Source organism: Pezoporus wallicus, unplaced genomic scaffold, assembly GCF_028554395.1.
Source record: "Pezoporus wallicus isolate ANWC-B61680 ecotype Strahan unplaced genomic scaffold, APGP_CSIRO_Pwel_v1 scaffold_7107, whole genome shotgun sequence".
Classification (NCBI taxonomy): Eukaryota; Metazoa; Chordata; class Aves; order Psittaciformes; family Psittacidae; genus Pezoporus; species Pezoporus wallicus.
The window spans coordinates 7,354,011-7,367,759 of record NW_026642114.1 but is presented as its reverse complement, the minus strand read 5'-3'; the positions used below and the strand labels follow the sequence as shown (position 1 = coordinate 7,367,759).

The 13,749-nt window shown below is 39.1% G+C and overlaps 1 protein-coding gene across 1 annotated transcript in view; it reads right to left on the bottom strand.

The window, feature by feature from the left end:
- PSMD1 (proteasome 26S subunit, non-ATPase 1) overlaps positions 1-13,749 on the bottom strand; it is a 70,243-nt gene that overhangs the window by 45,956 nt on the left and 10,538 nt on the right. Inside the window, exons 9-16 of the mRNA XM_057427173.1 lie at positions 13,210-13,338; positions 11,967-12,055; positions 11,221-11,299; positions 10,255-10,428; positions 9,180-9,291; positions 8,619-8,815; positions 7,934-8,029; positions 7,328-7,392 (exon numbers count right to left, since the gene is read on the bottom strand). Coding sequence (XP_057283156.1) covers positions 7,328-7,392; positions 7,934-8,029; positions 8,619-8,815; positions 9,180-9,291; positions 10,255-10,428; positions 11,221-11,299; positions 11,967-12,055; positions 13,210-13,338 — 941 coding nt within the window. The remainder of the gene's footprint in view (positions 1-7,327; positions 7,393-7,933; positions 8,030-8,618; positions 8,816-9,179; positions 9,292-10,254; positions 10,429-11,220; positions 11,300-11,966; positions 12,056-13,209; positions 13,339-13,749) is intronic.

Sequence of the window (13,749 nt, the reverse complement as noted above, 5' to 3'; positions counted from 1 at the left end):
AGAATCGCTCATCACAATCCATAAAAGTTACCAGAGTCTAGCATCTGTGAAATGAGGAGCTTCTGACAGTTCCAGAACATCTTTCTTTGGGAAGGCAAATCAGATTTCCCCAAAGTACTGGAGTTCTCACAGTAAGCAGCCAGCTCACCATTTTTTCCCAATAGTTCCCCTTTACAGTAACATTTTTAGCTGGGTCTTTGTTTTCATTTTTAGTGTTTTCAGAACCCTCTAGTTACAAACTAAAATTATGTACAGAAAAAGGCTTAGGATTTTTCCTCCTCAGAACAGAAAGTATGAAAGATAATGTCCTTTCAACATTTATTTGCATATATTTAATTTAGAACATATGCATACCTGATATGGAGCCTAATGTAAAAACTGCCACGGGAGTCCCAGAAGAAATTACCAAAAATACTTCTGTGTTACTTACTATAACTATGTTGTCTTCTTCCTACCCTTTTTGGCGATAGTCACTAGTCACTTAAGTAAGAAAAAGCTCTAACTGCTCTTACACCTCTTTTTGTTAAAATTTGTTTAAGGGGATCCTGTAGTTAAAGCCAGAATTGATGGACTGCTATACTTGTAAAAGATACCTACATCTAAAAATATTTGAGAATCAAAAGCCTTATTAAGACCTAGACTACTTGAAGCTCAAGGGGTGAGGGAGTAGGAATAAAATGAACCCCCCAAAGTAAGGCCTCTTAGTAATCAGTGGTTAGACTAACAGGAAATGACCCTTGAAAAAGTCTCACTTGGCAAAGATTTTGTGAAGCAGGCATATAGATTTCTCAGTTTTAGTAACCATATAAAGAAACATGTTCCAGTTATTGAATATAGTCAGCAATAATAAACCTCAATCCAAAGGACTAGTGACTCATCAAAAATCCAGTCTTCCTACAAAGAAAGGAAATTTCTCCATGGACAGAAAAACATGCACATTCCATTTAACATGACAAGTGTAAAAAGAAATTTCTTGTCCACTGAGAAAGCAAACAAGTGAAGAATTCAGGTAACAGTCTTGGAAAGCATGAGGACAGAGGGAGAAGAAAGATGATGAGAAGATGCAGAACTATGAAATAAAAAGACAATATAACAGACAGCAGAGATCTTGTTTTAGCAACTGTATCTACAAGAACAGATTTGAGCAAAGACATTACCTTCATTAGCAAGACATGATTGAACATAAGAGAGTCACTGCAAGCTACTGTAAGAAAGCACAAGTTTGTTGTACAGTAACTAAGGACAACACTGCTCGTGTGGTACTGACAAGCAAGATGGGAAGCTCAGGACCACATCCACGGGCATCATCTTTAAGCAACACAAATTTATAAGGCATTCCTTTCTCTGAAGTAAGATGCTTTCAATTCTTCCAGAACCTGGCCCATGACAAACCAATCATGTGGCCAGCTCTGTGGCCTCAATGTACTACATAAAAATAGTAACTTATACAGTTACCTAGTTTAACTTTCCTCATTATCATAGAAGCTTTTATCTGGCATATTTCATTTCTGTTTAAACTACTAGAGAAGCAAGACAGACAAGAGTAAAAGCTGATCTGCAACATACAAGCACTATGGGAAGAAACACATTTTAGAAGAGCAATGGACAAGTATGAGGGTTTTTTTGTTGTTGTTGTTTCATTAATACATTAGGAGATATTTAGTTAATGTTCTGGCTGCCTATCTAATTAAAAATTACAGCACAGACATGGACATAAGGACTACCTATAAATATACCCACCTTAGCAGCCTTGAAGAGAGGAAAACAATGGAGTTTGAAGCCTAACAGAATTCAAGTGTCTTGAAATGAAAATAAAGGGAATATCATAAAAAAAAAACCACCACCCCAAAAAACCAAGCAAAACCAAACAAAATCCCAACCTTTAAACCACTCTATGAAACAGAGAAGCCAGAAATTCAGCTAATCTCAACTGTGCTGATTTAAAACATGTTTTGTGGAACGAGTCCCAAATCATCTGGGGGATTAAGCTGCAAGACCCTTTCGTGGTATGGTTTAGTGTGAGGTGTCCCTGCCCATGACGGGGGAGTTGGAACTAGATGATCCTAAGGTCCTTTCCAACCCTAACTATTCTATGATTCTAAGAAAATTTTCAGGCAGCCAGAAAAATGTATTCATCACTTATCTTGCATTCTCCAAATGTAAAACTTTCCTAATCACTTCACATCTTCCCATACTTGTATTGATTTCAAATGCATCAAAATACAGTTTAAAAATCGTGTTAAGCAGAGGACAAGAGAAGAGAGACTGATGTTATAAAGCTGTTCACTAGCATACAAGAGGCATGCTGATTTTTTTATGCTGCTTCATAGAAAATGTAATTTTCCTACACCATTTTCTTACTGTGGAAAAATCCACAGCACTTCAGGCTGGTATGAGAAAGCAAAAGAATTACTCCCCTAAATCTTTTTCTAGGCTGTCATATGTAACTTCAGCCTTAAAAGGTAAAGTAATGCAAGCACAGTAAACCTGGTGAATACATACTGAACAACCTGGTACTCTGGAGCCAAAAGAGACAGGACATTCACCAGAGCTCCTCTGGCTCTTTGCATTGGAAGCTGGAGGCAAGAGTCCCAGAGTTCTGGCCCGTTCTCAGCACTGACTTAATACTACCATGAAACATTAGATTTCTTTCATGACATTGATAAAAATGCCTACGTACAACTGTTAAGAAGCACTTCTTCGTTTCACTTCCCCTTTGGCTCTCTAGGTAACTATCAACATGGTAAAAACAGCAGTCAGGAGAGAAGTAACTTCCCTATTTCTGCTTTGTTATTTGACATCATGTTGTTTACTGTCACTGTCCATTCCCCTGGGACACACTGTTTTCTCCAGTAGCAAAGGAAGGCTTTTGCCCTGCAGGAGAGGCAGCTTTTTAGCTTTTAAATAGGAAGCCAGCTACAAAATAGGAAAGATGACTTGCTGAAAGGTCCATATTTACTTTTTTAAAATGTTATGTCAAACCCTATTTGTCTAGCCACACCTAAGATTCCTTGCATCCAGGTACCAAGATCCTTTCCAACCTCTGAAAAACAGTATCATGCTCTTAAAAATTAGGAGCTTTTTGCTTTCTGAAGGATCCTCTTCACGAATGCTCTAGACAGTTGACAGCAACTCATTTTCAAATACATTAACCACTGCACAACAAATAAGTCTTTTATTCTGCAAGATGCACATCAATATACCTTAATAAAATCCAACAGGAGTATTTGCCATTAAAAAAACCCAACAAAACATCAACTTACTTTAATGGCTCAAAGAATCTCAGCATTTTTTTATGACTTAACTTGAAACTTCAGCTGCTGAACAGTAGTTTTAAAGCAAATTCAAGGATTTGGTCAGACAATCAAATTAGTTATAAATTGCACTGCTTAAAATGTTTAGTTACTCAGTTAAAAAGCTTTAGTGTGTATATCTGGGAATCTGAAAATATTTTTCTGGAATGAGAGGTGGGGAGGAATATTAGATTGGTTTCTGTCACTCTTCTCACGCACGCTGTGATTTAGTGACACGAAAATCTTTATATATCAGCTGATAGGCTTATTATAGGCACTATAGGCAGTGCTTATAAGCTTTACGATGTAAGGACCAAGTGACTAATCAAAGGAATACTCTGGAGATTTCAGCAGGTTTCTTCAGCCTAGCTTGCACCTATCTCAGATTTGAACCCAATCATATTGCTTAGCTGTGTAGACATTCTACTTTACAGTAGGAAGTTAAAACACTTGCAGAGATTTTCAAATGCTCTCAGGCAACATAAGGCCCTGAGCTCTATTTCCTGAAGTAGAATCTCATGAATACAAAGTGGTCTAGAATGATGCTAAAATAGCAAGGAAGAATTAATGCAAGATGTCATAGTGTACTGATTGCACAAATGCATTCATTGTTTCAATCTGAGTGTACAGCTACAATTTTCATTAGAATTTAGATTAGTTTTGCCAGAGATGCCAAGGGAATTCTCCGGTGCACAACAGTTTGGTCAGTGAAGACGCACAGCTGTTTCCAGTTTCAAACCTATAGATAAAAGCACTTTCAAACCTAAAAATACTTCGGTGAAAGTCTGAAGCTTCTTCTGGTTATAGGAAGATTTCTGTTACTATTAACCTTTCACTGAAAGGGACCCTCACCCTCCTTCCCCAGGAAGACACAATAAGACAAAAATGGGTTGGAGCTAATCAAAACCCTTTCACCTTTCCCCATGCAAGAATCAACAAGCAGGTATGTTTCACTAAATTCCTCTTCTTCACAGTTAATGAACTTAAAAAGTGACTGGTACAGATCACATTAGAGTGACTGTTAGCCTATTACTCAATTACCCAGAAGATTTGCCATCTGCCTACTGGATAAAGGTAGGTTGCAGAGGTTAAAACAAATTGTCCAAGTATTCCTGGAACAAAATCTAAGTATCTGACCTATGTTTGCCTCAAAACAAATATATAGTGTTAAAATACCAAAGACTATGTAAACACAAAGAATACAAAAGCAGGAAACATTACTATCGCACTTGCCTAATCCTAAAATGAAGAACTGAACATAAGCCATGCAGAGTTCTCTGGCTCTGGGTAGCCTACACTTAACAGCCGAGACTACATCTTTCTTTTGAGACTCTCTAGAGGCTGCATTGTTACCTCTCCTGCCCTTAGCCTTTTCCCAACAATACCGCACCAAGGCATAAGCAGCATCTCGCAACTTAAGTCCTTCTTCCCCATGGCCCTTAACACTGCTATGAGAATATTAAACCCTTTTAGTTCACAGTTTCAAGCATTGCTGCCTCCCACATTGAAGCCTTCTCCCCAGCCGTATTTGTTATATCTATAAAACATCTACCTCCTCATTTTTCACATAAACTACAGTGTTTAGATACACTGCAGCATTGCTCTAACATATAGCAATATTAAAAAAAGCTGACTATATAAACCAATTACATCTCACTTTGCAATGTAAACAAAAATCAATTCCGGATCTGAATTGGTAAAAATTAAGATAAAAATAATTCTTTCCAATTTTAAAAAGTAAATCACTTTATTGTGCTTTCCATTTCATCATAAGTCTTAAAAAACAAAAAGGCTTTTTTTGCATTAAACAAACTTATTCTCTTATTTGAATCCTGACTTCATAACCCTCTTTCTGCAACCACATACAGAGAATTCAACAACATCTCTTCTCACAGGAGCTTCAGTCACGTTCTTCCACCTAAGACAAGATTAATTTCTGGGGCTTAGCCCACAATGTTAGAGACCTGCTCAGCTCCCATCACAAACCACTTCATTCAAAAGCTCTGTACACCTAGCAGCTGACAGATTACTGACTCTTGCCAGCATTCAATGCTGTATCAGGGGCTTTTAACACAAGAAAATCTAGATAGACTTCAACAAGCAACAGTCCTAAGAGATGTCATTTTACGCACAAACTCTGACAAACGCATAGCCCACGTGTTCTTTATGGGCTATAGAACACAACTAGCTCTAACTAGCAGTTTCAGCAAACAGGAAATGTAAATGTAAAACCTCCTTTTAGATCACTACAGTGATGTACATTATTTATTTCCAGAAACTGAAACACAGCTTTTGGTTTATAATTAGAGAGAATAATGTGCGGGGTAACCTGTGGGGCCCACTAGGCAGAAAATCCACTGCTGCATGTGAATGCAGGAGTCTGGGCTAGACAAACCAAGGGCTCCCTCCAGAACTGCGTCTTAAAGCAAAACAACTGATCATGTACTTTATGGAAGTTATCAAGTGAAAAATGTTAGCAGTTACAACAGCTTGACACAAGCCTTCAGTCTCCAGAAGCCAATGATAATGAGGTAAAAAGTTTCAGTCCTTTGCTACCAAGTCAGGTGGACACTGGAATTTGTAAGTTTCTCCTTGCTGTACAAGCAAGTATTGGACTGTACCCCTTCAGAAGAAGAAGCAGGATAAGATATGAACCACTGCAGAGCAGGTGAAAGAGTCAAAGGTAATGTTACTCATTTCCTTGTTGCTGGATATGGAGAAAACAGGCCCAGAAGTACCTTGCTCCAATAAGATGCAAGCACATGGTAAATGGTTTAGCTCAGAGCCTTGAAAGCTTCTCATTTTTGAGGAAGCTACTGACGTCCAATTACATTTTGTGTTTATCGAGAAGAAAAATCACATTGAAATCAGAGATCAAAAGTGGTTTGTCACAACCTGTTTGAAAAAAAAATGCCTGAAAATATGGAAGGCCTGCATGGAATTTTCCTTCTGTACACAGATGCAGAAGCCAGTTAAACAGACCCTTTTGACTTCAGGAGACTATTGCTATGCAGCAAGAAACAATGCAACAGAGCAGAAGCTCTTGAGAGACACCTGCTGCTCACCTAGAAAACTCGTTCATTAATGACGAACTTGACTCATCGTATCAGTAACCCATTTTTTTAATACCACCTTTAAGCACCTCTTATCCAGCTTTTAAGGGTGACTTTACAAACTGCCACTATCCAAGGAAGATGTGAACAAAGATTTTTACATTACAAGTGCTGGACCCATGTATGCACTACCTCCTCTCAGACACACCCAAAGGCTGCAGCTTAACTCAGTGCTAAAATTACACAGACTACTGTATTAACAGATGAAGGGGAGACTTTTAATTCCCCAATCTAATAAAAAAAAACAACCAACCAAGCAGAAAACCAATAACCACCAAACAAACAAACACACACCAACCAAGCCCAGCACCTCTTACCTAGGGAACTATCCATAGAGCACTAGAAAATACCAGATCAGCAACTGATTTCACTTCAGAGAACCAAAGCAAACATGACTATTTTGTGATGGGCTCTACATTACCACAATGTAACCCCAGTAACCTGTCAGGGTTTAGCACTGGATACTTAAAAACAAAGATTATTTCAACATTCTTCTTCAAATTATTTTGCTAAAGTCATGACCTCCAAGAACATTGTAGATAGCAATCAGGCAGACATATTTGTCTGAGTACTGCTGCCTTTAAGAGGCCTGGCATAAGCCCCTTATATTTAATTTTTTCATTAAGTCTCAATCCTGCAAATATTGATTTTTCATTCTATTTGTCAACTTCATCTAACTCTATTCAGACAATTAAGCCATAAGTCTGGAAACTGACAGAAAGGCTCATTAAGCATCTGCTGAACGTTAAGGAAGGCTTCTAATTCTGCATGAAGTTTTATTCTCTCTCAATTTTTTGACTTTTCAACCTCCACTCAGTAAGCAATTACGTAATTTTGTGAAAGCAATAGCATACGCAATTCCTGAAAATGCAATGGACATCAAATTGAAGGCTGTAGAAGTGACCAAGTAAGATACTGTACCTGAACAGAATGAAACCAAGCGACTCAACAGCTGCCCGCCTCACATCATCATTCACATCACTCACCTACCAAAGGGAAAACAGGACATTCAGAATGTAGTTAAAACACTTGAGGACTCTGCAACATTTCAAGCCAGGTTAAACATTTCAAGCCAAGTTAATCAGGAAGATACAACAATAGAGAAAGTTAAAAATCATGTTCAGCCTTAGCTGAAATGGCCTCACTCTTGTTCATACGCTGTAACTGCAAGCCAATCAAGGAGCAGACAGACCTCATCTTTTATAGCTTAAGTTGCTTTTTCCCAGCCCATTGTTACACAGACTATTCACTACAAAGCCATTACCAACTATTTTTGGATTGTGTTTATTTTTAAACAAGTTCCCTTTTTGTGGTATCAGGCTGAATATTCTCTTGCTGAAAGTCTAGTTATCCTAATGTCAGAAGACCCTGTTATTGCTACTCATAGTGTTAAGGAAAGCTTTCATCATTTCACAACCTCTGATTTAGACTAGAACATTAACACCACAGACACAAAACCTGTCAGTGATGCGCTTACTCTCACACCACATACTTCTTGCTGTGTGCTTCTAAGCCCACAGTACTTACAGCCACATGTAGTAAGCGCCTGATAGCCTTGTTGTTCCCTGAGCCACAGTATGCCATAGCAACAGTGTACATGCCAGAACGACGGAGAATTGGATCCTGGAAGAGAAAACAGCAATATTTAATATCCACCCAAAGAGTGACTTACTAATTCTGATTTTAAATCTGCTCCACTTTTGGGCCTGGAATCTGAAAAAAGGTAGCTTTGTTGCTTAACTGTTTACTAGGGATGAGTTACAAGACAATCACCAAAGCAGGGCTGTCATTACGAATTTCAGGGGGACAGAAAGTTGCTACACCACAGGCTGCCAAAGACAGTATCCGGCAGATGTGTTATTTTGCTTCTTATTCAATATCTGCTATTGAACCACTACTAGATCCTCAAGAATGAACCATCTACAGCAAACCTCATCCATTTTTAATCATTACAACCTGTTATGCTCCTTGTTGCTGCTCACAGAACTATAGTAGAAAGTATGAGACTAAAAAATACACAGCTAAGCACTTTTGTTCTTCTACTGTTGATCAGGATGACTGAAGCAAGCTGTGAAAGTGCCTCGCTTGAGACTTATGTAAGAACTTCCCTGGCTTGAAACAGCCAACCTACCATAGCTGGAGATTTCACAAGAGAACAGGAAGGTCACATGTGTAACAAAAGGGCCAGGGATTAATTCACAACTAAACTTACCTTATCTCTGCAGAGACTCTCAATGAGAGCATCTGCCTCTTCCATTCTCCCATACATGACCAGAGCAATTCCAACTGCAAGGCCTCGCAAAATCTTCTCATGCTGGGTTTCCTGTGCATAACCAACCATGTCCTCAATAGCTTGAGCATTTTTAGATCCCAACATAACCAGTCCCAGTGCCAAGCCAGCTGCCTCACCTGCGCAGCACAGAAAAGCAAAAAAAATCAAGCAAACTCTGTTCCCAAAAGCTGTAAATATTCTATCTAGAAAATCACACAAGAAGTAGGACAACAGATCAAATAGGAGACTGTTTAAAGACATAGCACGTCTTACCAATATTTGGTATAATGCCACAGACCAGTCCTGACAGGACCTCTGAATATTAGTGCCATATAACTAAAAAACCATGCTGATTAGGAAAAGGTCAGTAAATAAAACACAGCTAAGGCAACCTATGCTGCTAATAGAAAACCTGGAAAAAAAAAAAAACGACACACCAAAAAACCCCAGATGCCTGATAAGGCCTCAGATGGTTATTTGCTTTGAAAGCAGAACATTTACCTGTCACTGCATCATCCTGGTATAGATTTGTTTTCAGCAGATCGTACACATCTTGACGTGCTGTCCCCATGGCAGCCAGACCCAAACCCAGGCTGCCACCATGTCGGACAATCTAGAGAAGCATATGCAACTTTAGTCATCATAAAACCAGGAAAAATATGGCTTCAGCTGAAGTAGACGTTTTTCCATCAACATAAAGCTGCAAACTTTCAGTCTCAAACCACCCAAAATTAGAAATACCTGTTAGAAATACCACTTTGACCATCTCAGGCAGTAATTCTGATGAAAGAGGCAGAAAACTATAGAAATAGTGGTTCAAAAGCCCATAAACAATGAGTACCAGAAGCTTTACACATAGCACAAGACACTTTCTAGTATCTTTAAAGTCTTTTCCCCCACTGGGTGATTTACATAAAAGCATAAAACTGTGCCATGTGTAAAAACTGCTGCCTAGTAATACTTTTTAACTAGAAAGGTAAATCAGTAACCCGCTTGAACGGTCTACATCCTCTTCTGACCTAACAATGGATACAGGAAAAACAATACATCTGCAATAAGATGAGTGGAATCCTTTCACAGAATTTTTAAAGCAGTGTGAAATTCCCTAGAGAAGAAGGGAACATGCTGGGAAAATACTAATCTGTTCCTAACTTGAAAATGAGACTTTTTGTAGAGGTTTACAAACAGTGAGTGGTGAAGTAAAATAGGGTTTTTTTTAATAAGTTGCATTAAACCTATAGGGCAGCAGACGCATTTTGTGGCTTATTCTTTTGACAGCTAAACCATAAGCAGTAACAGTCCCTGAATACTGCAGGTTTACTAGCAAAACTAAGTAGATACACAAGGAGTAAGGAAGATGAAGCTAGATTTACTGTCAACTGTTTCCTAAATTCAAAGAATTTCCTAAAAATCTTACCTAAACCTTCAGCAATAGGTTGTTAAAACCAAACTTTATATTTAAGGCCCAAAGAAAGTGTAAGTACCACCCTACTGCCATGGTCTTAGCCACCTCTAACCCTAAACAAGCTGGATACTCCCAACAAAACAAAGGTTAATCACTGAACCCAGTACATACATCATTACTGGCATTCTTCAGCTGGTTCAGCAAATAGTCAATGATGTCTCCACCATGGTTAGCATGAATGAGACCCAAGGCATACAGGCCCCCTCCTTCCTGGTATGCTGACCCTGGTGAGGTGTCCTTGGGTAGGTAAGTTGCCATTAGCTGCAATGCTTCTTTCTCATGACCCTGTATGTCCAGTGTCCAGCAGGAAGAGAAGACAGTGGGAAGTGAAAGGTGAAAAAACAGCATATGCACATACTTCACAATGATATTTAAATATGTCAGGAGAAAGCAAGTTATAGCCATTACTTTCTCACAAAAATCAGCCTTTCAGTGCTGTACAATCAGAAAAGAATTCTTCTGTACTGGGGTTTTATTAACCACAATACACATGTAGTCATCAATCACTTGGTCACTGATTCATGACAAATTTGGCCTGAAGCTACACTGGTTCATTCACTAGACCACCTTAATGAGGGCTGAGACGCACGACACAATTACAAAGACTTCTCGCTATTTCAAAACAGCTCTAAACATGCCCTTTCTGTGCATGAATTTGAAGAAAATGACTATTCAGGTCACCATTCAAACTTATTGAAGCTTACTACAGTAAGGACAGTACTGTCCTAAAACCACTTAAGAAATGTACACCTGCAGTTTTAATAGCTAGAAACTATTGACTCTGTTCAACTCACAAAGGAAGAGAAGATCTAGGAAGAAGACTCCTTGAGCTGTGTTCCACTACCACCTTTTTGAGGCTCAATAAAATATGACATAAACTACATCGGGTATCAGAGAAGACAGACTTGATAAAGCACAGCTTTTCTTCTAGTGCAAAGACACCAGCTTTGTTACAGCCGTGCCTTTCAATACACTACGTAAACTGGAGTGCAGGCAACTTTCAGAATCCCTATCTCAATGCCTTCAGTGCTCACAAGTCAAGCATTTATATTGAACAGAGGGCAATGAACACATTACCTTGTGTATAACACCCAAGCTGGCAGTAGCAGTAAACTTAGCCCAGTTAGTGGCCCTGGCCAGCCACTCCAAATTGTCTCTGGAAGATGAAAAGAGAAAGGTTATATAAAGTTTTTCATACAGCCTGTTCCTCGTCCTACAAGCAAGGTTTCACAGCACTAAAGACCTCTTTCAAACCAGAAAAGCAGCTCCAGAAGGCAAGAAGACTAACCACATTTCCACTTTACACCTCTCTTCCGTTCACCAGCCTTGATTTTTGGGTGGTCATAATCAACCTCCTTGATACTGGTCATCTCAGTGAAAGATGAGAACAACTGCCTAAAATGCAGCCCATCCACTCTCTGGGAGAAACTCTAGCAGAGTTTCTGAAGCTTTCCTCAAGTCTCTGGTAAGGTAAATGCTCACATCTGCCTTCCAAGAGTCATTCAGCATTGTCAGTCTCTACCAAAAAAAGATACATCATCTCTGAAATTCTCCAGCTAGCATACAGAACAAACATTCCAGATCTCTACCCTCCAAACTGCTCACATGGTTAGCAGTCAAATCAAATCAGTTTGTGAAGAGAGAGAAAAGGAAACAATTCCAGCTTCTTCCCTCTGCCTGCACATTAATTTTCAGATCCTTTGTGTATTCTTCTGTAAGCCTAGAGTTTTGCAGACACCCTTTTAACAGTATCAAGTTAAGCAGGGCAACAATGTTCTTCAAAGACCTCTAAATGACATTAGAGCTTCCTTGCCTAAATTTACCTAAGGAACTGGTCGCTGGTTGTACCACAATGCATAAAGGAGTTTGCTATAACCGTTGCTGTATGACACACAGAATTCCGAACTGCATCCTGAAAGAACAAAAACAACCAGTATCACCAGTCAGCAAAAGGTATGCCTTAGGCCACTTAGCATGCTTGCCAGTACACCAGAAAAATGGATTATAATTGTGCTTAATTTAACTGGCAATTTACCTTTAATCAAACTAATAGATTGTTAATACATTTTAATATATCCTCAACCCATCTTTCCAGTGCAAACCAATCCTTTTGATGAGTTTCTGTTAGAGATGCAATTACTTCAATTGCAGCTTAACTGGAAAACCCCTCCTTCTGGTTCCCACAACTGAGCACTGCAGTGTGTGTGCTGCTGACATTTTCAAGTCACCCCTGGAACACCATGCAGGATCACTCCCAAGCAGGATTATTCCCAAGACTTAACCAGTAGATGGAAAAAGATATTCCAATACATTTGAAGTGCCTCCTGAAACAGATGAACCTGTTGACAAGCACCCCCACCATTTTTGCTGACAATGTGCATCTCATTTCACATGTAAAAAAATTCTCATATGGTTTCTAATAATCATTTAGCTTAAGAAAGTCTATTTACCTGTAAGTTTTCATTTACCCACCCTTGAGTAACACCTTCCAAAACAAAACAAATTACTCAGTTCACTAGCACTGTCTACAGTAGTTGATCAGAAGTATTAGTCTCTCAGCATGTATCAGGATTTCTTTAGCCAAGCTGAAAGTATGGTCTCATGAACACCTCAACAAAGATACCAACGTACTGTAACCTACAGTCCTGGCTGACTCCATCACTCCCCAGCCAGCAGCACTTGCAACGGATCAGTCGCGGACCTGAAGGGTAAGTTCATCCATCTTACTGACCAGATGAAAATAAACCCACCAAAAAACAAAAAAGGGGAGGACTGTGAAGAAAAGTATTAGTTTCTATACCAACTGGAAAAAAAAAAACCAAAACAAACCAACATGCTAATGGCAGCCTGTCACAAGATCATGCTAGTTGTCAGTTCAAACAATGATTATATGGCCTTCTTTGGGTGCAATCAGCTCTTCTTCAGCCTCACATGTTCAAGTTTTACATGTACCCAGGGAGGTCATGCTAAAACGTAAGATGATGATGTAAAAATAGCAACATGGTCAAAACAAACACAGGATGAAACAGATGAATCCAAGACAACCATACCCAAAAAGCCTCTTACCTTTGTGTTTTTGAGAATCATGAGGTCTGTATTGTTGTTGCGTATTAAAAACTGCAGATGTAACTCAATGGCCATTTCCCCACTTAAAATTTTAATCATTTTTGAGATCTGGTCCTTAGGCTCTGGATTCTTCACATACAAGCAAAAAGAAGAAAAAGCGTGAGAAACCAACTATGGCTCTGTTACAATTCAGTTCATGAGAAGCCATTCTGGTATGTTCCCATCACCATATTCCAAAATCTATCAGGTTTTAGGACTAAAAGGACATTGTTCCTGCCCTTGCTGCGCAAGCCCAAACCTCCCAAGTCCCTTTGTGCACAACAGTGCAGGTGGGAGAAGACAGCCATTGAAATAAATGTATTGTTTCATTGAAAGCAAAAGGATATGAGTGACATCTGACGTTCTGCAGGCTGATGTTTGGCCCTATAGATACAGTGAGTCTCCTGCAAGAGGCAAGCAGTTTTGTAGATGTGAACCTGTATTTCCATGGAAGTTCTAATGGAGAGGACCAAAAACCCACAACACTTTACATGACCCTGC